The sequence below is a fragment of the Heteronotia binoei genome, chromosome 3, assembly GCF_032191835.1.
Source record: "Heteronotia binoei isolate CCM8104 ecotype False Entrance Well chromosome 3, APGP_CSIRO_Hbin_v1, whole genome shotgun sequence".
NCBI classification, from domain to species: domain Eukaryota; kingdom Metazoa; phylum Chordata; class Lepidosauria; order Squamata; family Gekkonidae; genus Heteronotia; species Heteronotia binoei.
The window spans coordinates 87,897,364-87,920,314 of record NC_083225.1 but is presented as its reverse complement, the minus strand read 5'-3'; the positions used below and the strand labels follow the sequence as shown (position 1 = coordinate 87,920,314).

General features: G+C 44.3%; 1 protein-coding gene across 20 annotated transcripts in view; it reads left to right on the top strand.

Annotated features, from left to right (window-relative positions):
• Positions 1-22,951, top strand: part of CASK (calcium/calmodulin dependent serine protein kinase) — a 382,103-nt gene that overhangs the window by 335,672 nt on the left and 23,480 nt on the right. For 14 of the 20 annotated variants that reach the window (XM_060234148.1, XM_060234166.1, XM_060234153.1 and 11 more), the window contains 3 exons: positions 5,099-5,179; positions 5,266-5,346; positions 6,846-7,048. In XM_060234148.1, coding sequence (XP_060090131.1) covers positions 5,099-5,179; positions 5,266-5,346; positions 6,846-7,048 — 365 coding nt within the window. The remainder of the gene's footprint in view (positions 1-5,098; positions 5,180-5,265; positions 5,347-6,845; positions 7,049-22,951) is intronic. The other 6 variants (XM_060234164.1, XM_060234158.1, XM_060234161.1 and 3 more) reach the window with 1 other exon arrangement.

The window sequence follows — 22,951 nt, the reverse complement described above, 5'->3', positions numbered from 1 at the left end:
AAAAAGTATCATACTGCTTTTACTTTTGAGTGCTACATTAGGATTCTTAATCTTGTGTCATTGCCTTGCCTTCGTCTTGTGTTGTGGCCGACTGAGAGGATATTCACTGTTTTTAAGCATAGAGAATGGTTCCATTCCTACAACAATTGTGTACCAATTGGGAACAGTCTACTTGAATAAAGGAGCCTTCCTAAAGACAAGTGGAGGCAGCTAAACCTCTCCTGAAATGTGGAGCCACTGCAACCATCCTCTGAGGGCACTTGGTTATGGCCTTTGAGGAGTAGGGTAGGGATAATTAAGTGTTGTTTCAGCAATCAAAACTACTGGCATACCAAACAGCTGCTAAAACTACTCCCCAAGCTACAGCCTTCTTAAATCCTTCATACCCTGTTGTTCCACCTCTTCCTTTCAATAGCCAGCCTTGGCACAGTCAAATGGCTGAATCCACATTGAGGAAAAGAGAATGCGTGCTATTGCCTTCTTAATTATCAAATTATCAAAACTTTACTATAAATGGAGATCATTAATCTTCATTAGAGATGGGCACAGAATGGTTTGTGGTTTGTTTGAGTGCCTGAACTGGTGCTTTGTTTCATTTTGTGTGTATATGGATGCCCGAACCAGTTTATGGTTTGTTGGTTCATTTGGTTTAGGAGGTGTAAAACTCACTGAGAGTCTTGAGCAGGCTCTCCTCCACCTGCCTTCCAAGTTTGGCGAAGATTAGATTTTGAATGTCCAAATTATAGCCCCCCAAAGCAGGTACCTCCAGAAAAGCTCAGCATCGGCTCTCATGACAACTAACTCTTCTCTCTTCGAGCAACAAGGTGAAAGCAGTGGAGTCATGTTGTCTGCTCCTATAGAACAGAATGGGAGCTTCATTATTGGTTCCCAGAGCTGCCAATCAAGCTATGGACAACTGCTATGGGTGTTTCTAGGGCTCCCAGAAGTCTATCCCCAGCGTTGCCTAGGAATTGATTGAATCAGTACCAGGCTGTCTGAGAAAACGAACCGCAAAAACGAACCAAGTGAACAACAAGGGGGGGAAAAGGTGGTTTGTTTTCCAGTTCAGGCATGGCATGAGCAAACAAACTGGTTCGAAACAAACCACGAATCAGCCCAATTCATGCACAAATCACAATTCATGGATTGATTTGGGCCCATCCCTACTCTCCATGTGTCCTTCTGCATCCATTACATTTTACTGGTTGTCACATTTGAGACATCTTTTCATTGAGGACTGTTTGCCTGGGTGAGCCTTTTCCTTTTTGAAAATGGCCTCAACTTCATGGGATAGGTACCCTGAGGTGGTATAGAGGGCATCATCTTTGATAGTTTGTAAAAAGCACCGTGAGGCTATGATGTCTGTGAGGGCATTCAACAAGACTTGAGCTGCAGGAATAGGGTTTTCTATGGAGTATTGTTAAGAATCATTAATTTTATGGCTTTGATACAACAATTTGTAAGCATCATAGGGAAAGGCAGGATGTAAATGTTATAATAAAACAAGCAAAATAGGTAACAAATGAAAGCATTCTCTAAAGTGGGACTAAATCTGTACTTAGATCCGATATAGTTATGTTTGTCCTGTCTCTGTTTACAATGGATAATCTATTGCCAGCATTTCTTGGTTTCTACCAAATATTACCACAACTTGAATTTTATTTTTTGCTCTAATTATTTCAGAACTCCTAGCCGTAAGGCTCCATTTTCCAAAAGTCTGTTCCAAGTCCAAGTCTACTAGTATCCTGTGCTATGGATATTACTTTTCCTTATGTTTTAAATTTTGAAATAAATTGTAAAGGTATATTGCAATCTATTTAAATATATATGTGTATATTAAACTTCTACCATTGTTATTAGGAGTTCTTCAAATTCTATACCTTTCATATTAAATTATGCCTCTTTTAATTATAGTAATTGCAACATAGACCAGATCAAACTTTTGTAAAACATGCTTGTCATTTAATGTGATTTATTTGCCTTGTGTTTAGAATATTGCATGGTGAAAGTTTATTTTGTGCATATACTTTTTATTTTACTAATATATTACAAGCCATATTTCAATTACCCCTGTACATTTTTCATGCTGTCTTAATCCCAATGGCCTCTGTGCATGTAAGTAACCTGTCAAGTGACAATGCATCTTTATTTGCTTCTTACTGTTTCTTTTCAATAACTCCTTTTCTTTGTTGGCTAGAAATATAGAAGTGTTTGAAAGTTCAGTCTCTTGATGTGTCCATGTACTCCTCTAATCTTGTGTATGTTTTTTTTTTTCATTTTGTTTGGAAACTCTGAAATTACTAGTGGTCACAGGTAGAACGCGGTGAATGTTTCATTCCACAAATTTTGCAAGGGCCTGTTCACATTAGGGTTTCCTCCGGTGGTGGTGTATTCAGGGTTGGGCTGAAAATTGCTAGAAAGTTTTCATGTTGTTTTCACCCAGAAGAATATATTTGAGGTTTCCCAAATTTTGCATCATTAGAGACTGGGCAGGGTAGAATATACAGTGATGTTTAATGTCCCCACAAGTTCTTCAGTCTTAATAACCTGAAAATTTAACCAAATCTGCTTTTAGTAAAATGTAACACTTAATATTTTTGAATAACACTTAGAGGCACCTTTGGAATCTGGAATGTGTAAATTAAATAATCTATGAGAAAATATCCTTATTTTCTCTGGATTTATTTTTAATCCGAAATATTCAGTTTATATTATTAGCAAGGCAAAGTAGTTCAGGGGTCCCCAATCTTTTGTGTCTGTGAGCACCCAGTGGCTTATGCTGCTGTTGTATCCATGAACAACCTTTTTCATTTGAATGAAGACGAAATAATAAACAAGCCCTGCCTTGCAAAGGTCCTGCTCATTGGCACCACATTGGAGAACCCTGATGTAGGTGTTGTATGATTTTATTTTATATGCAGAACACTTTCTAACAACATGTACCACCAGACAAGATTTTCTGAACTGCTCTGCTCTACATCAAAAATATAATGCCAGTATTTCAGAGGGATACACCTGAATTCATTTTCTTAGGATTTTGGGCGGGGGTGGGGGGAGTCCCCAAACATTTTGAGCCTGCATTAATTTTTTTAATTCTGACACAGAACGATGGGCACAGCAGCAACATGGTTGACATAAAATGTCTGCTTCTAGAGTTGGAACCAGCTATTAAATGACTGCTGCAGCTTATCTTCAGTCATACAGAAAAGTTCCTTGTGCTGTGGTGGCAGCTGCTGCCAAAGCAGTATTTTTAAAAATCTGCCCAGCCAATAAAATCTCCAGTGGCCGATCAGGCCTTGTAGGCAAAAGCCCCACCTGGCCCCATCCACTTTCTAAAAGCACATCTAGAGCACCAGGGAAGGTGTCAGTGTGCACTGTAGTACCTATGGGCACCATGAAGGGGACCCTTGATCTAAAACAGTATTTAGGACATTTCTATACTGCCTGTTCTGAGCCCTACTCAAGGGAACTTACAATTTTAAAACATATCATTAAAAAGTCAATTTTTTTAAATCCAGTTTTAGAAAATATAACCCCAGTTTATATTCCAGTCTTCTGAATCTAGAGCTAAAACTGTATTGCAGTGATTTTATAAAAATAAAGCCATGATTAGGGGTGTGTGATTTCCCCCCCCCCCCCCCCGGTAATTTTCAGTTTGGGTCAGTTGAAGTCGGAAAAAAATGGTATTCCCAGAAAAACCCAGAACCCAATACCAGTAAATTATTCAGATCAGGGTTTTTGTGAAAATCCTGAATTTTGGGGGGTCTGGTAGACCCGAGAAGAAACAAAGGGGGGAGGAGCAGCAGCAGCATCAAAGCCATAAAAACATTGACAGGCAGCTGAGTTGGAGCTCTTTGGGACAGTCCAGTTTAAAGGGACTGTCCAAGAGAGCTCAAAGCAGCTAAGCCTGCAAGGACTCTCTCTGCCTGCTCAGCTGGGGCTATTTGGGGCAGTCCAATTTAAAGCAGACTGCCCAAGAGAACCTGTGAAGCAGCTGAACTGCAGGAGAGACCTTCCCCATCGGCTCAGCTGGGGCTCTTTATACTGGATTTGCCAATAACTCCCGAATATATCCAGGAATTTTTTCCCCTCGGTTCTGAAAAATCATGGATATTTTTGGGATACTGAAATATACCTTGAAAATACTGATAAGGTAGTTTTGGGGTATATTTTTCAATTGGGTAGATCCAAACGCACACCCCCAGCCATGACTACTGAAGAATCTTCTCTTTTTTGAAAGCATGGAAAATCATATGGGTAGTGCTTGGAACTTCTTTACTGTTTCACCATTACAGTTATATATTGAAAGATGCCCTTTTGTCAGTTACAGGGGAATTTTTCTGTAGAATTTTTTTGTATCAACAAAACTATTTCATTGTTGGAAACAAATAATAGAGCGGTTTAAACTTGATTTGACAATTGACACTGGACTGTAGCACCACAGTAAACATAAGGACAGTTGAAAAATCATTGCTGGGGTCATATTTTATTAAATGCCTCTATTATACTAAAGGCTTTATAGTTTACAGTGAAGCCATCCTCTTTGTTCTAGATCATCATTTGCTGTCAGAATTTTAAAGAGCACGTTAATATAAAATTAGCACTTCTGTGTAAAGAGAACTCTACTTACAATAAATCTGAATAGATTTATTTAGAAGAATAGCTGAATGTAGCTGAAAGAATAAAGTAATAAAATCAAGCTTTTGTCTATACATTTTGAGAAAATATCTAAAATGTTTACTGTTTATGTAAGTAGACATTCTCATATTTGTATTCATCTGTGACTGTCTATAAACATTATTGCTCACTTTCAGGGATCCCAGCACTTTCAGAAGCTGTCATTATTTGTAATCAGTATAATGCATGGTTCCAAGCACAATTTTTTAAGCATGTAATTTGAATTTTTCTTGACCTAACTGTTCTTGTGAAGTATCTTGTGTTAGTAAAAATGTAAGAATAAAATGTTTTGTTATAATCTGTTTAGTTATAGCATTTTGATGCAAATATAATGATTATAAATCAAATATGGCGTTAGTGGAAAATATGCATGATTCAGTAGGATTTTTTTCTTATTTCTGGCTTTTATTTTCTGTTGCAGTGTTTGATCAATTAGATCTTGTCACATATGAAGAAGTAGTAAAATTGCCAGCATTCAAAAGGAAAACACTAGTCTTACTAGGTAATTTTTTGAATATGACTTTTGTTCTGTAATTGCAACAGCATTTAATTGAATCTTCTTGAGCATTTTAAATTTGTTTCCCATAGGAGCTCATGGTGTTGGGAGAAGACATATAAAAAATACACTGATCACAAAACATCCCGACAGATTTGCATATCCTATTCCACGTAAGTAATATGCTAAGTTTAGTAAATGGTTGAACATTAATTTTTGTGAGGTACCTAATTTATTACTACATAAACCCAGTCTCCAAAAGAGAGTGCTTCAGTAAATCTGTTAGTCTTTAAAATGTCACAAGAGTCCTGTGTTCATTTTTGTACCACAGACTATTGGTATGATTCTATGCAATCTTCTTGTTCTTAGGATTGCACTGTATGACTAACTGGAACACATAACACTTTTAATTTGGTAAAAAACCAAGCATATAGGGCTAAATCAAAAGATTGTTTTGGGCCAGGAAAAGGGGAGTTTTTATCAAATACTGCTGTAGACTGCACTCGCCCTCCAGTGGTTTTTGTGAGGGTTCCCTGTCTTCCAGTTGCAGCATTTTGGAGATCTCAGAGGACTGCCATGGAAAGGTGGAAAATGAAAGTTCTATGATGCTTGCAGAAGTAGGAAAGGGAGGGGGCGGGACTGTGGTCCAGTGGTTATAGCATTTGCTTGCCATGTGATGTCCCAAAACAAACTTCAGTTCCAATATCTTGTAGAAAGAATTTCTCTATTTGAAGTGGTGAATAATGCATCAGTTCCATGCACCCACCCCTGGTGATGGAATTTAGAGTGCCATTGCCAGATCTGCTCCAAATTTCACATTCCTTTTTTCCTTCCTCCTGCTCTACCCCTCAGCAAAATATAATGGAGATGAGATAGCATACTTTTAAAATAGTTTGAATATACTCACAGTAAACAATTTTTTTTCAGAAAGGTTTTCTTCAAGTAGGAAAAAACTTCAAGTAGGAAAAAAAATTCCAAGGTACAAATACCAAACTGAATTAATTAATGATAGACTTTGCAAAGACCATATATTTTGTAGCCAAGTTGACCATATGTGAGGGTACTTAAATTTGGAGACTGAACCCTTGAATGGACAAGACATCTTTCTGCAAACCTGAAAAGGCCCCATGTTTGCAGAAAAATATAAAATATGAAAACAAAATTTACATTAGGAGTTAAAAAAATGATAAAGGGAGCATCTGTAACTTTAAGAAACAGAAGCCCTCAGTGGCCATTGTTAGGTAACCACTGCACTTCTAGGTTTGATTTCTGTCAGTAAAGGGTGGGGGAGCAGGGCCCTTTTCAGGGCTGTTTTGGCCTTTGAGGAAGGATTTGTTGAGCCAGACCTGGCAGCAATCACCAGGCTGCTGCTGCTACCTTATTTGCATGATTCATTTAGGTCTGGTTGCTTGTTACTGTTCAACAGCAGAAAGAAGAAAAAGTGGGGGAAAGGGAAATGCCATGCCCCCCCTCAAGTCCTTGCAGGTTTCCATTTGTACATATCTAAAGATTAAAGTAATAGCCTACAATGTTTTCTCCTAGATTTTTTTTTCATCAATATACAGCATTTTGAAAACCACAAAATTAAATTTATGCATTGGTTAGAGTGCTGAAACAAGAGAAATCAAATTTAATCAGATTAAATGTTTGTTGTTTTCTCTTCTAATTATAGATACAACCAGACCACCAAAGAAAGATGAAGAGAATGGAAAGAATTATTACTTTGTATCACATGACCAAATGATGCAGGACATTTCCAACAATGAATATTTGGAATATGGTAGCCATGAGGATGCAATGTATGGAACAAAACTGGAAACGATACGGAAGATCCATGAACAGGGATTAATTGCAATACTTGATGTAGAACCTCAGGTAGATACAGAAATAACATGCAGATTTCATTACAAGTAAATATCTTATACAAAAATGGCTCACTTTTAACAGTGTTGATAAAAGGATTTTAGACCACCAAATCAGGCAGGGGACTTGGATGAGACACTCCTAGAACAAAGTTCTCAAAGAGACTGGACACAGTGGTCGTGGGAGATATCTGTTGGAAGCCCAACTCTGCTAAAAATGAAAGGTCAAATAAACGACTTTCTTGCTGGCAACTTCATTTTCCAGAAAGTGGAGAGGAAAACAAAGTGATCTCCTGTCTTGGACTTGATTCTTACCAACAGGGAAGAACTAGTTGATGAGGTGAAAGAAGTGGGCACCCTGGGTAGTAGTGACCATGTGATTTTGGAATGTACTGTCTTGGGGAAGGGAAAAGCTGTACATAGTCAGACTTATAAGTTGGACTTCAGGAAAGCAAATATTGACAAACTTGAAGTTATGCTGGGTAGAATCCCATGGCTAGAAATACTTAAGGAGAAGAGAGTTCAAGAGGGGTGGGAGTTTATTAAAAGGGAAATATTGAAGGCACAATCACAAATGATTCCTATGAGAAGGAAAAATCAGAGGAATCAAAAGAAGCCAAGGTGGCTTCATAAACAGGTTTCCTAAGGACTTGAGAAATAAAAAAAATGTAAGGAGGGTCTTATAACCAAGAATGAATATAAACAAATAACCAATGCTTGTAGGGAGAGAATTAGAAAAGCTAAAGCTCAGTATGAGCTTAGGCTAGCAAGAGATGCTAAAACAAAAAAACAGTTTTTTTCTTATGTTCAAAGAAAGAAAAAGAGCAAAGACATGGTAGACCCATTGCAGAGACAGGAAAGTGAAATTGTAACAGGTGATAAAGGGCAGAACTGCTCAATTCCTACTTTTCCTCAGTCGTCTTTTGCAAGGAAAATGGTGCTCAACATAGCAAAAACAAAACACATGATGAGAGAAGGGAAGGGAGTTGCACCCTCAGATCAGAATAGCGGTAGTGCATGAACACCTAGTTTCTTTAAATGAAACTAAGTCCTCAGGGCCAGATGAATTGCATCCACACATACTAAAAGAACTTGCAGATGTAATCTCTGAGCTTCTGTCCATTATTTTTGAGAATTCTTGGAGAACAGGTGAGTTGCCAGAAAATTGGAGGTAAATGTTGTCTTCCTCTTCAAGGGGAAAAAAGAGGATCTGAAAAGGTTCACATAACATTCTTGTTGGTAAAATGTGGTTTGGGCCCTATTACTGTTAGGTGGATTTGTAACTGCTTGACAGATTGAACCCAAAGAGAGCTTTTTAAATGGTTCCTTGACCTTTTGGAACTGAGTGAGAAGTGGAGTGCTTCAAGGATCTGTCCTGAGACCAGTAGTATGTGTGAAAAGGAGCTAGTAGACCATATACTGAACATGAGTCAGCAGTGTGATGCAGTAGCTAAGAAGGTAATTCCAATTTTGGACTGTATCAACAGAAGTATAGTGTCCAGCGCATGCATAGTGGTGGTATCACTTTGCTCTGCTCTGGTTAGACCTCACTTAGAGTACTGTGTTCAGTTTTGGGCATCACAGTTTAATAAGGATTTAGACAAGCTGGAGCGTGTCCAGAGGAGGGCAACGAAGATAGTGAGGGGGTCTGGAGACCAAGTCCTACAAGGAAAGGTTGAAAGAGCTGGGTATGTTTAGTCTGGAGAGCAGATGACTGAGAGGTGCATCTTCAAGTACTCGAAGGCCTGTCACATATGGTGTGTAGTTGTTTTCTGTTGCCCCAGAAGGTCAGACCAAAACCAATGGATTGAAATTAAATCAAAAGATTTTTTTGCTAAACATTTAAGAAGACCTTTCTGACAGAGCGGTACCTCAGGCTTCCTCAGGAGGTGGTGGGCTCTTCTTCTTGGAAATTTTTAAAGAGAGACTAGATGGCCATCTGTCAGCAATGCTGATTCTGTGAACTTAGGCACATCATGAGAGGGAGGGCAGGAAGGATGCTTAATTGTTGTGGCCCTTTCTTACATGCCCAGGGAAATGCCAATCACCACTTTGAGGTAAAGAAGCAATGTTCTCCAAATCAGTTTGGCCCAGGTAACCTGGAGGCTTTTTTGCCATCTTCTGGACATGGAGCAGGGGTCACAGGGGATGTGGGTGGGAGGTAATTGTGAATTTCCTGCATTGTGCAGAGGGTTGGTCTAGATAACCCTGGAGGTGCCTTCTAATTCTATGATTTCTTAAAGGATCAGTGCTGTTTCTTTAAGAAGCGCTAAAGGATATGTGAACATTATATTTTCCACTTAACATGAACGAGACTAGAAGAGCTAAGTAATGAATACCGTTATGAATTCCTACACAGCTGCATGGTGGAAAACTTAATTTTGAAAAGTTTAAATGTAGTTTTATTTCATTTTTAAGTGTTCCTGGCCTTTAAGTTTGTTGCGGTATTGATAGGCTCTCCTTCCAGCCTATGTCTCATGTCGAAGGCAGCAGGCAGTTCAGATCAGGGAAATGACTCACCTCCGTCCTTGGTGATGTGCAATGCCAGGTCCATTAATAATAAGACCGCAGGCCTCCGAGACTTCCTGCGTGAGCAGGCTATGGACCTGGCTTGTGTGACCCTGGGTGTGAGACGGAGAGACAGTAACTCTCTCTCAAGTGGCTCTTCCTGGGTACTCAGTCCTTCACCAGTCTCAGACTAGAGGGTGGGGGGAGGGGTGGCACTATCCATAGGGGTGAATTGCTTCTTCCAGGTGCTTCTGTCTCCAACGATCATCAGCATTGAATATGTCGGCTTGGTATGGGATGTGGGGGAGAGGTTAGCTATCTGGCTGGTGTACCGACCGCCTAATGCACCGGCCAGTGCCTTATCGTCCCTGATGGAGACCATAGTAGGCTGGGCATTGGAATACCTGCAGCTTTTAGTCTTGAGTGATTTCAACGTCCATGCCGATGATGCAAACTAGATACAGGCGACGGACCTGGTGTCTTCCATGGCAACACTGGAACTCTCCCAATACGTAACAACTACTACCCACCAGGCTGGGCACATGCTGGATTTGATCTTTGCAGTGGGAGTCTTAGTGGACCAGATTACTGCAGAGGCAGTGCATGGTCAGACCACTTTGCCATGAAGGCCCGTGTGGATGCTTCACCACAACCCTGTTTAGGCAGTGAGCGTATTTTAGCTTGCCTGCGAAACCAGATGGACCCTATGCGGCTTCAGATGGACTTGCAGGATCCCTTGCCCTCTAGTGACTCGTTAAATGGATTAGCAGAGAAGTGGCACCAACAACTCTCTGCGGTCATTGATGAGATTGCTCCCCAGCGCTCTCTTCACCACCACTCACAGCTTGCATCTTGGTATACTCCGCAGTTGCGACTAATGAAACAGCGACTTAGACGGCTAGAGAGGCGATGGCAGCAAACTCGTGATGAGGTGACAAGAACATCTGATAGGCTGTTTATAAAGTCTTATGAGGAGCCTGTCAAGGCAGTAAAGAAGGTTTACTTTGCAGTTCAGATTGCATCTGCGAACTCTCACTCGGCCCAATTATTTAGTACAATTTGGACCCTTACTAATTTGCCACAGGGCAAACCAAATTCTAGGGAACTGGAGATTGGCTGTGAGGCTTTTGCAGACTTTTTCACAGATAAGGTCTTATCGCTCCGTCGCAACCTCCTCGCCAACTTTGATACAGTAAGGGAACTTGAGGCTGCAAGCACACCTTCTGATTTGTCTCTGGATCAATTCATTCCACGGTGCAGAATCCTCGACAGAATTCATTCCACAGTGCAGAATCCTCTGCACTGTACGTCCTACTACCTGCGATTTGGACCCATGCCCATCCTGGTTAATATGTCCTTGTTGGATGGAGCTGCAGGCCCCGTTGCAGGAGATTATCAACAGGTCCTTTATTAAAGGGACCTTTCCAATGCCTCTTAAAGAAGCAGTGGTTCGCCATCTCCTTACAAAGCCATCCTTGGATCAGGTCGAATTGGCAAACTATTGGTCTGTGTCAAACCTACCCTTTTTGGGCAAGGTTATTAAGAGGGCAGTGGCAGTACAGCTACAGGGGTTTCTGGAGGACGCTTCTGTATTAGATCCATTTCAGTCTGGCTTCCCTCCATGTCAAGGGACAGAGACAGTACGGGTCACCCTCATGGATGATCTTCAGAGGCACTTGGATCGAGGTGGCTTGGCGGTGCTGTTGTTATTAGATCTGTTGGCTGCATATCATGCAGTCAACCACCAGCTACTGACCTGTCACCTTGCCAACACTGGGATTCAGGGGTCTGCCCTTCAATGACTTACTTCTTTTCTCCAAGGTCGGGAACAAAGGGTAGCAATAGCGGGTCAGTTATCCTGAAGGCATCCGCTAATACGGGTGGTGTGCCCCAAGGGGCAATTCTCTCTCCAATGCTGTTCAATATCTATATGCGCCCCCTTGCCCAGGTCATCTGGAGATATGGGCTGGAATGCCATCAATATGTTGAGTGGCCAGTCCAGCTGCACCCTGGAAAATCTAGACCTGGCATTGCAGGCCGTGGTGAAATGGCTCAGGCACAGTCGATTGAAGTTGAACCCTACAAAGACGGAGGTCCTGCACTTAAGTCATGGTGGCCTAGGAAAAGAGATCTTCCTGCCGGCCTTTGATGGGGCACCTCTGGTGCCAGCGTCCAGGGTCAAGAGCCTGGGGGTTCTCCTGGAGCCTTCATTGACAATGGAGGCCCAGGTAGCGGCCACTACCAAATCAGCATTTTACCATTGTTGGTGGATAAGGCAGTTGGTTCCATTTCTGGAGCACAGCAACTTGGCAACAGTGATCCACATGATGGTCACCTCAAGAATAGATTACTGTAAAGCCTTGTACATGGGGCTACCCTTGACTTAAACCCAGAAACTGCAACTAGTGCAGAACGTAGAGGCCAGGTTGTTATTGGAGCTGCCTGTATGGGTGCATATTCAACCTGTGCTGCAAACATTGCATTGGTTGCCTGTGGCATTCTGGGTTCATTTCAAGGTGCTAGTTCTAACCTTTAAAGCCCTATATGGCTTGGGGCCTGCTTACCTTCAAGACTGCCTTTCCCCATACGTACCCCAGCAGGCACTTACGCTCAGGCTTTCAAAATCTTTTAATGATTCCTGGGCCAAAAGAAGCACGGTTGGTCACCACCAGGGCCAGGCTTTTTCTGTGGCAGCCCCCACATGGTGGAATGTCCTTACAGAAAAAATTAGAGCCCTTCGGGACCTGATACAGTTCCGCAGGGCCTGCAAGACCGAACTCTTTTGACTTGCATTTAACACCTGAGGAAGGCAATCACTGCATTATAATATCTACACCATAGCTCTGAGAGCCTGACCAGCACTATAACAACATGTGAGCACCAACATAACAGCAGTTATAATGTCAGTAATATGTGAGCGCCAATGCAACAATAGCAGCGATGGTAAATGAATCTTGGATGACTAGCCTAGTAAATTGGTATATTGTTTTATTATATTGTCTTGTTTTAAAGCTGAATTGTTGATTTTAAAATGTTAGCCGCCCTGAGCCCATAAGGGGAGGGCAGGGTACAAATCTAATGAAATTAAAATAAATAAAATAAGCATTCAATAATTCATCTCAGTCTGGCAGTAACCTGTGGACTTGGAAAGCAGTTCCCCTGTTGGCAAGTGATGAATTTCCATTATAAATAAATTGGCTTAATCTGCACACTGTGTGTAAATTTGAACCATGGTTCTGCCTCTTACGTCCAAGGATTGCTCTGAGGTGGAAGAACAAGAAAGCAAAGGCAGATCAGCATGAGAAGATTGCTTGTCCTCTATGTGTGTTGTTGGGGGGTGGTGCACACACGCATGCGTATACATACAAGTGACTCAGCTGGGCTGGGGAAGGAGCTGGGACAGAACTGTTAGTTTTGCTTTTTCTAAACAGCTGCAGAGCATTAACTGAGGTTGCTATGTGAGAGAACTGGGGCGGGGGAGTGCTTGGAGTCTGCGGGAGAGGGGTTTCTGATTGCTTCCATGTGGTTTTTGTCCGGTTTGCTAAGAGAGGAGGGCCTGTTTGACTGGGGGTGATTGCTGGCCCCGCCCTCTACTGTTCCTCTGGCTGTCGAGTCAGAGATGGGGGGCTGTGAGCCTTTAAATTGCAAGGTTTTTTCTTGCCAGAGGTGTAAGCTTTTGGTGCGAGCAAAAGGGCAAGAGCTAAAGAGCTCTTGCCCTTGTAGCTGTTAGCCTGGAGATCCCATAGGTATTTTAGAAAAGTTTGCATTGTTGTGCTTTGAACACATGAAGCTGGCTTATATTGAATCAGACCCTCGGTCCATCAAAGTCAGTATTACCTACTCAGACTGGCAGCAGCTCTCCAGGGTCTCAAGCTAAGGTTTTTCACACCTACTTGCCTGGACCCTCTTTAGCTGGAGATGCCGGGGATTGAACCTGGGACCTTCTGCTTACCAAGTAGATGCTCTACCACTGAGCCACTGTTCCTCCCCTATTTTTTACCCCTTGTGGCTCAGGTAGCCATTTGGCCAGTTCTCTTTCAGGGTACATCAACGTACCAAGATATTTCTAGGTGCAAGACTCCACTTGGGAAATGATGAATGCTCATGGATCATTTCCAGTCACCTGCGGGGAGTGTGCCAAGTTTGTCTTCCTCCCTAAGGATAAAATGGACTACATGTCAGAAGTGTAAGTTGATAGGACTCTTAGAGGACAGTGTTCAGCACCTGGAGGAAAGAATTCCTAATCTCCATGAAATCAAGGAAGAGGAGCAGTTTGTTAACAGAAACTTTGATGTTCTGCATAGGGAAGGAGAGACTAATCAAAGGGACAACAGTGTGGTTGACAGTCTTAACAAGGCTCCTTAGAGTGCTACAGCCTGACTCCAAAGGCATCAAGTGAGACAGCACTCAACACCATTAGAACTAAGGAATCTATACCAGGCCCTTGCAGGGGAGGCAACGATGGAAACACTGCCAGTGGAAGTATCGCAAACACAAGGAAGATAGAGGGAGATGGACAGGGAAATATGAAGAAATGGCACAGGAAGGAAAAGAAAGGTGTTGGTCCTGCTGAGGAGTATGGAACGTCATGTGTCCAGGTCTGACCCCCTGGCCTGAGAGGTGTGTTGCTTGCCAGCAGTGAAAATTAGAGATATTACAGAAAGGATCCCAAAACTCATCAAACCTGCAAAGCACTACCCATTCATAATAGTCCATGTGGCAACCAATGACACAGCCATGAACACCATCGAAAGTATTGAGGGTCTTGGGAGGAAGCTGAAGGGAATGGGGGCACAGGTAGTGTTCTCTTCAATCCTTCCTGTTGTAGGAAGAGGAATATGATTGAAATATGATAATGGAGGTGAACCACTGGGTGCATTGGTGGTGCCAGCAGGAGTGATTTGGATTCTGGGACCATGGGGTAGGTATTCTGGATGATAACCCACTAGCACATGATGGACTTCACCTGTCAAGGTCAGGAAAGAACGTGTTTGGCGGAAACCTGGAGAGATTTGTCAAGAGGGCTTTAAATTGACATCACAAGGGGAAGGAGACAAAAAAACAGGAATTTAAATGAATGAGAGCAAACAAGAGGCTCACCTGGTGGGCTGGGTTTAATGGAACCAAACGTGCGGGTCTTCAGGTGTCTGTGTACCAATGCCCAAAGCGACACGTTGACCAACCAACTGACCGATCCCGACCACCGGATCGACAACATTGGCCTCAGTTGGTGCTGGCCATGACCCTTCCGATGCTGACCGCCCCTCCAAACGGGCAAGCTCAATCTCCAGATCAGAGTCCTCTACCCCTGCCAAGAAACGCAGGGAGGACAAAGGGTCACACTTGGAGAAGAAGAAGAAAGAGAAGCATACGCATGGTCTCGAAAAACACCAGAGCAAAGTGCATACTCCTTCTCCTCCAAAATCACCATCGGATCCAACGGCTCCTATCATTCTGCCACTGAAACTCCTGGTGTCACCAATCTGTTGGCCAAGCCCTGCGATGCATCCTCTTACAAAGGGCGAAGTAGTCATTTCCGCCGAATTGGACAGGGACATTGATCTCACCCAGCGATCAGGAACCGAAGATAGTCCTCCACCTGACCTCCCACAAAGGGTGGACAAAACCCTTCGAGCCCGAAGCCAATCTCCCCGGGACTGAATGCCGAAGGACACCCCATGGGATCGGTCTCCTTGTAGGGAACACTCACCTCAACCTAGAGGCCCAAATGGATCCCCTACCCGCCACCACCTCTACCAATACCGTGGGACCAGCACTAATGGCAATACCTTTACAGCACCTACCCGATGCAATCTTGCTTTTCATTCACTTCATTTTATTTGATTTATATCCCGCCTTCCCCACCGAGGATATGGCTCCCACCCCATCTAATGGACCGGGACCAATACTCTGAGGCATCACATCGCTCCCGCACATCCTACAGACCACCACGTCGACCCCTGTCAGCGTCGATCTCTAAGCCAATCAACACCGACCCGGATCCACACAAAAGGCAATCTCCTGGGAAGCCGGAGACTCCTACAAAACTTCCACCCAAGCATAAAACTCCACCCGAGCAGGAGTCAGTACCAACACCACATCTCTTGGACCACTCTGACGCCGAAAGCACACACACACACACACCCCGGAGTCGGACGATGGTTCCACACCTGGTGACGCAGACCAACACTCAACAGGGGAACCTTCCCCATCACAGAAAGTGACCAAAGACCAAACCATCTCACCCTCTGAGGACCTGAAGTCCTCCGGGGATCTTATCAAATGCATGGCACAAACTCTTTCTCTACCTACCATTCAACCTTAGCCCATCATTACTGATACCGTCTTTGACATTGTCCAAATGGACACCTCCACAGCGATAGCCCTCCCTCTAACTACAATGATGCTTCATACTACCAAGGCATCATGGGACAAGCCTGCTTCTACCCCAGTATCCTCCCGCAGGCTAGACCATATGTACTACATCCAGGAATCCAGCGCAGAATTCCTTTTCTCACACCCAAGACCCAATTCTGTCATAGTTTCCTCCTCGTCCCAAGCTCAGAAGACCCATTCTTCTCCTCCTGATAAGGAAGGGAAGAAACTAGACAACTTAGGTCGGAAAATCTACTCTGCAGGAGCCTTGAGTGTTAAGATAGCCAACTATTCTGCCTGTATGGATACCAATATGCACTATGGAATCAACTATCCACAATCCTAGCCAGTCTTCCAGAGAACAGCAAAACAACTAGCAGCAGCTCAACTCGGCTAAATATTCTGAGGACGTGTTTGCAAAAACCCTCACCTCAGCTATTACTCTTAGACGCCATTCCTGGCTTCAGTCGATGATACTCCAACCTGACACGCAAGCCTACATGGAAGACCTACCTTTTGACGGTAATGGCCTCTTCAGCTCCAACACTGACTCGGTCCTTCAGGAGATGGACAAAAGCATTAGAACATCACGCAATCTTGCAGTCTCCTCTTCCTCCCGGACCCAGACCAAATACCCCTGGTCAAAGTCTTGGAACAAGAAGGCATATCAGAGACAGCCTACAGACCAACCATGAAGCAACAAAAGCTCTGCTCCATCACCTAAATCACCTTTTGACTTCAAGCCAAAATACTCCCCATCCTCCAACCAATCTTCTCGTTCCAAGACCCCCCAGACAACCCAAACAGGGTCTTTGACTGCTCCCTCCCTTCTGGCCCCCCTTCCTTCTCCCCTTCCTCAGACCATACCCGCCTGTTACCTTACCTCCAAGCATGGACCAAAATAACATCAGACAAATGGGTCCTCTCGTTTATTAGGGATGGTTACGTGATCGAATTTACTCTGAGCTTGACCACTCCAACTTTTGTTTCCACTGTTCCCTCCCTCAACCTCTGGGAAGAAGTACTAACGCTCCTCTCCAAACAAGCCATAGAGCCCATCCCTACAAACCAATAAGGTTCTGGTTTCTATTCCCATTATTTCACTATCCCCAAGCGGGATGGAGGACTCAGACCAATCATGGATAGTGAACCTATTCATCGCCTACCACAAATTCAGAATGACAACGCTACCCAACATCTTACCCCTGCTCAATCGGGGGACTGAATGGCGACACTGGATCTCCAGGATGCCTACTTCCACATCAGCATCCATCCCTCACACAGGAAGTATCTACGTTTTGCTATTGGCCAGACCACTTCCAATACTGTGCCCTGCCCTTTGGCATATCGACAGCTCCGAGAGTCTTCACAAAGACCATGGTAGTTATAGCAGCATATCTACGAATCCAGGATATAATACTCTTCCCGTATACAGACGATTGGCTGCTAGTGGCGCAGTCCAAATCTTTTCTTCGTCACATTTCAGTCACACTCCAACTACTGCAGGAGCTGGGCCTCAGAGTCAACATGAAAAAATCACATATCCAACCCTCGCAGAGGGTCCAGTTCATAGGAGCCATCCTGGACACTTGCTGCTGCAAAGCCTTCCCACCTCCCCAACGAGCGGAAGATATCCTATCCTTAGTTCAGTCTTTTCTGTCACCCCTCTGTCACTGCCCATCAGATCCAAAGACTCCTAATGGCAGCCACCATGTCAGTGATCTAGATCGCCAAGCTGCACATGAGGATCCTACAACTCTGGTTCCTCCAACACTTCAGACACAATACAGACCCACAGTCACAGGTATTGACCATACCCCTGCACATCCTGACTTCGCTTGTGTGGTGGCAAGATCCCCAACACCTGTTGGAAGGTGCTCCCATCCACAAACCACCTCCAATAGCTACTATTACAACAGATGCATCCCTGTGGGGGTGGGGAGCCCACATGAACAGCCTCAGCATGGGGGATCGTTGGCCAGTCCACCTCACACAGTATCACATAAATTTCCTGGAACTTCTAGCAATCCACACCGTCATCCACTCATTTTGCCCTCTCATCATGGGCAAGGCAGTGGCCAGCCTAACGGACAATACAACAGCTCTGTTGTATATAAACCGCCAGAGGGGCACAGTATCTCAGAAGCTGTGCAAGCTCGCCCAAGGCTTATGGCCGGACTGCATACAAATGAACAACACTCTAATGGCTACTCATCTTCCAGGGACCCTGAATGTCCATGCAGACTTACTCAGCTGTGGGGGAGCATTGCCACATGAGTGGGAGCTGAACTGGAAATTCCTACTTCCAGTCTTTTAGAATTGGGGGACCCCACAGATAGATGTGTTTGCCACTCATGACAACAAAAAATGTCACCACTTCTGTTGCGGGGGGGACAGATCCTCTGTCTCTAGAAGACGGCCTCCTTTTTCCTTGACCATCAACACCTATACATCTTTCCTCTGATCCCTCTCATCAGCAGAGTAGTACAAAAGCTACTGAGGGAACACCCGTCGGGAATTCTCATAACCCCCTGGTGGCCCAGACAGCACTGGTTCTCTCTTGTTCTCTGTCTATCCCAAGGGATCTTCCACTGTCTTCCCCCAGCAGAGGATCTTTTTCTCTCACACAAAGGACTGATGGTGCACCATGATGTACCACACCTCAGACTCACGGCATGGAGACTACTCGCCCCGTATTCTCCGAGCGAGCCCAACACGTCCTCCTGAACAGCAGAAAGTTGTCTACCCGTAGATCATATTCATATAAGTGGACAAGGTTTGCACGTTTTGTTAGTCCGTTTTTTTACAAGCCCTCGCAAGGCAGGCCTGTCAGCCATATTTGATTTCCTTCTTTCCTTCTTTGATGCGGGTTTATCTGTTTCATCCCTGCAGGTATATTTGGCAGCAATTTCTGCCAATCATGTACAGGTAGATGGACATTCTGTGTTTTCACATCCTGACACTAAGAGATTTCTTAAGGGATTGCTGAGGCTCTACCCTTCAGTTAGACACCCCACTCGGATATGGGATTTGACTTTGGTCCTGCAGACTCTCGGAGAAACCATTCGAGCCCATGGCCACGTGTTCCTTGCAACACCTCTCTTGGAAGACAGTGTTTTGGTGGCGATCATGTCAGCTCACAGAGTGGGTGAACTTATGGCCCTTAGATGTGACCCTCCTTACCTGTGCTTCCATTCAGAAGGAGTTTCCCTTAGTCCAGACATCACCTTTCTCCCTAAGGTGGTGTCTGACTTCCATCTCAATACCGAAATATCTTTGCTGACTTTCTTCCCCACGCATGCCAAATGAATCAGAACGAAGACTGCATTCTTTGGACCTTAAGACAGCCTTGTCTTTCTACTTACACCGGTCTTGCCCTTACCGGAAAGATTCCAGGCTCTTTGTGTCCTATGCCATGCCATCCTTAGGGAAACTTATTTCCTTCCAGTGGCTATCCAAATGGCTAACAAGCCATAAAATTGTGCTACCCACTGGAAAAGAAACCTCTTCCAGGACCTGTCCGGGCGCACTCAACACGCGCCATGGTGACTTTCACAGCCTTTTTGAAAGGCATTCCTCTGCAGGACATTTGCAAAGCCGCCACGTGTTCCTCTCCACATACCTTCATGAGACACTATGCGCTGGACCTGCGCTTGTGCCAACACATGACGGTGGGCCGAGCTATCTTGCATTCCCTTACCTGCTGATGAACCGTTGCTCCCACCTCCAGGTAGGACCTATTTCTTGCTTGCTATTCTCCCAACAGTGTGATGCACAGAGACCACAAAGAAGATAAACAGGTTGCTTACCTGTAACTGATGATCTTCAAGTGGTCATCTATGCATTCACACCGCCCGCCCTCCTTCCCCACTGCTGCCAGTCCTCCTCACGGGATCATACAGCAATCAGAAGGAACTGGTGGGATGTCCGCGCCTGCTCCAGTGAGCATGCGTAGTGGGGCTTCTGGGCATGCGCACTGAGGTCTGGGCGTGAAAATCCTTTGCTTTGAAGTTTACCGATCGAGATCGGCATAGGCGCCTTATCCCCAACGGTGTGAATGCATAGATGACCACTCGAAGATCATCAGTTACAGGTAAACAACCTGTTTTTGTTCAAGAAAAACTGAAAGGATCCAAGAGGAGGTATGTGCAGTATGTAAGGAAAAGTTTTGTTTGTCAGGAAATACTGGAGGATGAAGGTGACAGCCCAGTGGAAAGTATCTGAGTGAGAATAAAGGAAAAAAGGAAGGACCAAACAGTATTGTGGTTGGAGTCTGCTGCAGACCTCCTAAACAGAATGAGGAGGTGGATTCTGCCCTCCTTGAACAGCTTGACAGACAAGGCTTTTTTTCCCTGGCAGAATGTGTCAGAACCTCTAACTCACACACTCACTCCTCCTCCAGTCTACTTCCTCCCCTCATCGTCTGTGAAAAGACTGAAGACTTTCTCTCTGAAATCAGCATTGCAAAGAACTCACTTTCCAATCACAATAAAAGAAAATGTAGTTCTCTGGCTTGTTTAAAAACTAACAAATTACCCAGCCATGACTCAGAATCCTCTTCTACCCCACCCCTTACCTTACCTTACCTTACCCCATTCAGAGAGTGAAAAGAAACTGCCAGTTGCATCGGCTAAGCTCTGGAGTCTTCACCAGGCTGTCCTCTTCTTTACCTGAGACAACTCCCGAGTAAGTTTGCTGTGAGCCTGCAGACTGTGAAGAGACTGAAAGGAGAAATCCTGTTCCTAGGCATTTTTTGGCACTGTCTAAGAGGGGAGTCAAAGCCTACAAAACCCCTGTGTCTTTCAAAAAAGGCTCAGGCAGGTTCTTGTAATTAAAATGCTTGGGAGGAGAAAAAGCATTCAGACATTTCTTTCTCTGTTTCTCTTCACTTGACTTGCAACCATAGATATAATGCTCTATGCATCTGAAATGCTTTGTTCCTAAACTTAATTATTATTTCAGTGATGTTAGTGCTATGTGATTACAGTTCATGGTTGTCCTTTTGTCTCCTCTTCTCCCCTCTCCCACTTCCCATTTGCTATCCATTAAATTAAAGCAGGGGTCCCCATTCCCTGGGTCACAGACCGGTACCTGTCTGTGGCCTGTTAGCAACTGGGCTGTGAAGTGAGACAGAGATGCTGCAGCACCCCTTTTGCCTGCCTGGGACCCGGGCAGATGAAAGAGACAGCGTGGCCTTGCTTCGAAGCACCACCTATTTCATCTGCCTGGATCCCAGGTGGAAGGGGCAGCATGGCAGTGACCTTTGCCTGCCCCTCATTTAAAGACCCCCATGTGAGGCAGTGGTGGGGGACAGCCTAGGGTGGAAAAAACCCCAGCACCATCCCCCCACCGGTCTGTGGAAAAATTGTCTTCCACAAAACTGGTCCCTGGTGGCAAAAAGGTTGGGAGCCACTGAATTAAAGAATAGATGGCAAAAATTTTGGTGGGATTGCAAAAAAAAAAGTCCCCACCCCCTTGAAGGGGGAAGATATGGCACTATTTGGACATGAAGCTGCATGCTGCCTAATTCTAGTTTAGTAGCTTCTGTTGAAAGAAGCAAGATTACAGTATGCTTATTTTCCAGGGAGCATACAGTGTATCTTCTTTTTGTCCAGTTGATTGTTTTTTAGCATTTTTGTATTCTTATTTGGCAGAACCTTGGCTGCAAAATGTTTATTAGGTAAAAGATAGATCCCTTGGCTTTACTAAATTCTGCCAATATATAGTTGTGCACTTTGCCACTGTAGTCATGAATTAAACCAATAATTTAACTAGTTTTGCCAAGTAGCCTTAGCCAAGCTACCTTTTTTCATCTTGAATTTTTTACCAGTAAAAAATGAATTGCCTTTTCTGCAAAGTTCCAATAAGAATGGTAGCAAACAGCCTGTAAACTCATTAGGGTTTGTAGAATCTTTCGGGATCAAGTGCCGTGTTCTACTGGAGAAAGTTTTCCTTCCAGACGTTTCGTTCTCAGCTGCGGAGAGCATCCTCAGTGGCGTTGCAGCCGGAGCAGGCGCTCAGACCTTCTTGGCTGCTGTGCATTGAGTGGGGCCAGGGCTGCTGGAGAGCTTCTATTTCTAGGCTGGAGGGGGTGTGATGAAAGGGCAATTAGTTTGTGGATGTGCCCATTGTTTGGTGAGGCTTCCTGGAAGGGTAGTGATAAGGAAACTGGCTGTTGAACAACCAGCAAATTCCACAGAACAATCAGCACAGTCAACAACCATCTTCCTTATCTTCAAACCCCTTCCAACCCTCCCAGCAATTAACACGGAACAATGGTCACATTCAACAGCCAGTTTCCTTATCACTACCCTTCCAGGAAGCCCCACCAAACAATGGGCACATCCACAAACTAATTGCCCTTTCATCACACCCCCTCCAGCAGCTAGATAAACATTTTATCAAAGATTTCAGGTTTTCATGGCTGGTAACATCATTAGGGTTTGTAGAATCTTTCGGGCTCAAGTGCCATGTTCTACTGGAGAAAGTTTTTCTTACAGACGTTTCGTTCTCGGCTGCGGAGAACATCCTCAGTGATGCTCGGTGGATGAGGGTTTTTACAACTGTACATTTTTGGCGAGGATGATGATTGGAATTCTTATTTAGATAGCGGTCGGTGTGTGTGGGTTTCCTGAATACAGTGTGGCCGAGTTTTCCGTCATCTTTCCTGGTAATGAGGATCACGCATCTGTGAACCAAGCCAACTTCAGCAGGAACTACACCACCTCAACCAGTCACTGCAGGCCAATGGATACTCTCTGCAAGAAATTAGAAGAGCCCTCCATCCCAAGAGACCATCCACACCAAATCCCGAGCCACACACAAATGTAGGTACAGGAGAGATCCACTTTCAACCCCTGGAGTCTACAAAATACCCTGCTCCTGTGGTGCAGTCTACATTGGCACTACCCAATGCAGTATCAACACCCGCCTCACCGAATACAGGAGACACTGTCCCTTGTTTCAGCCAGAAAAATCAGCTGTAGCTGAACATGCACTTCAAGAAGGAGACCACGTCATCCACTTTGAAAGA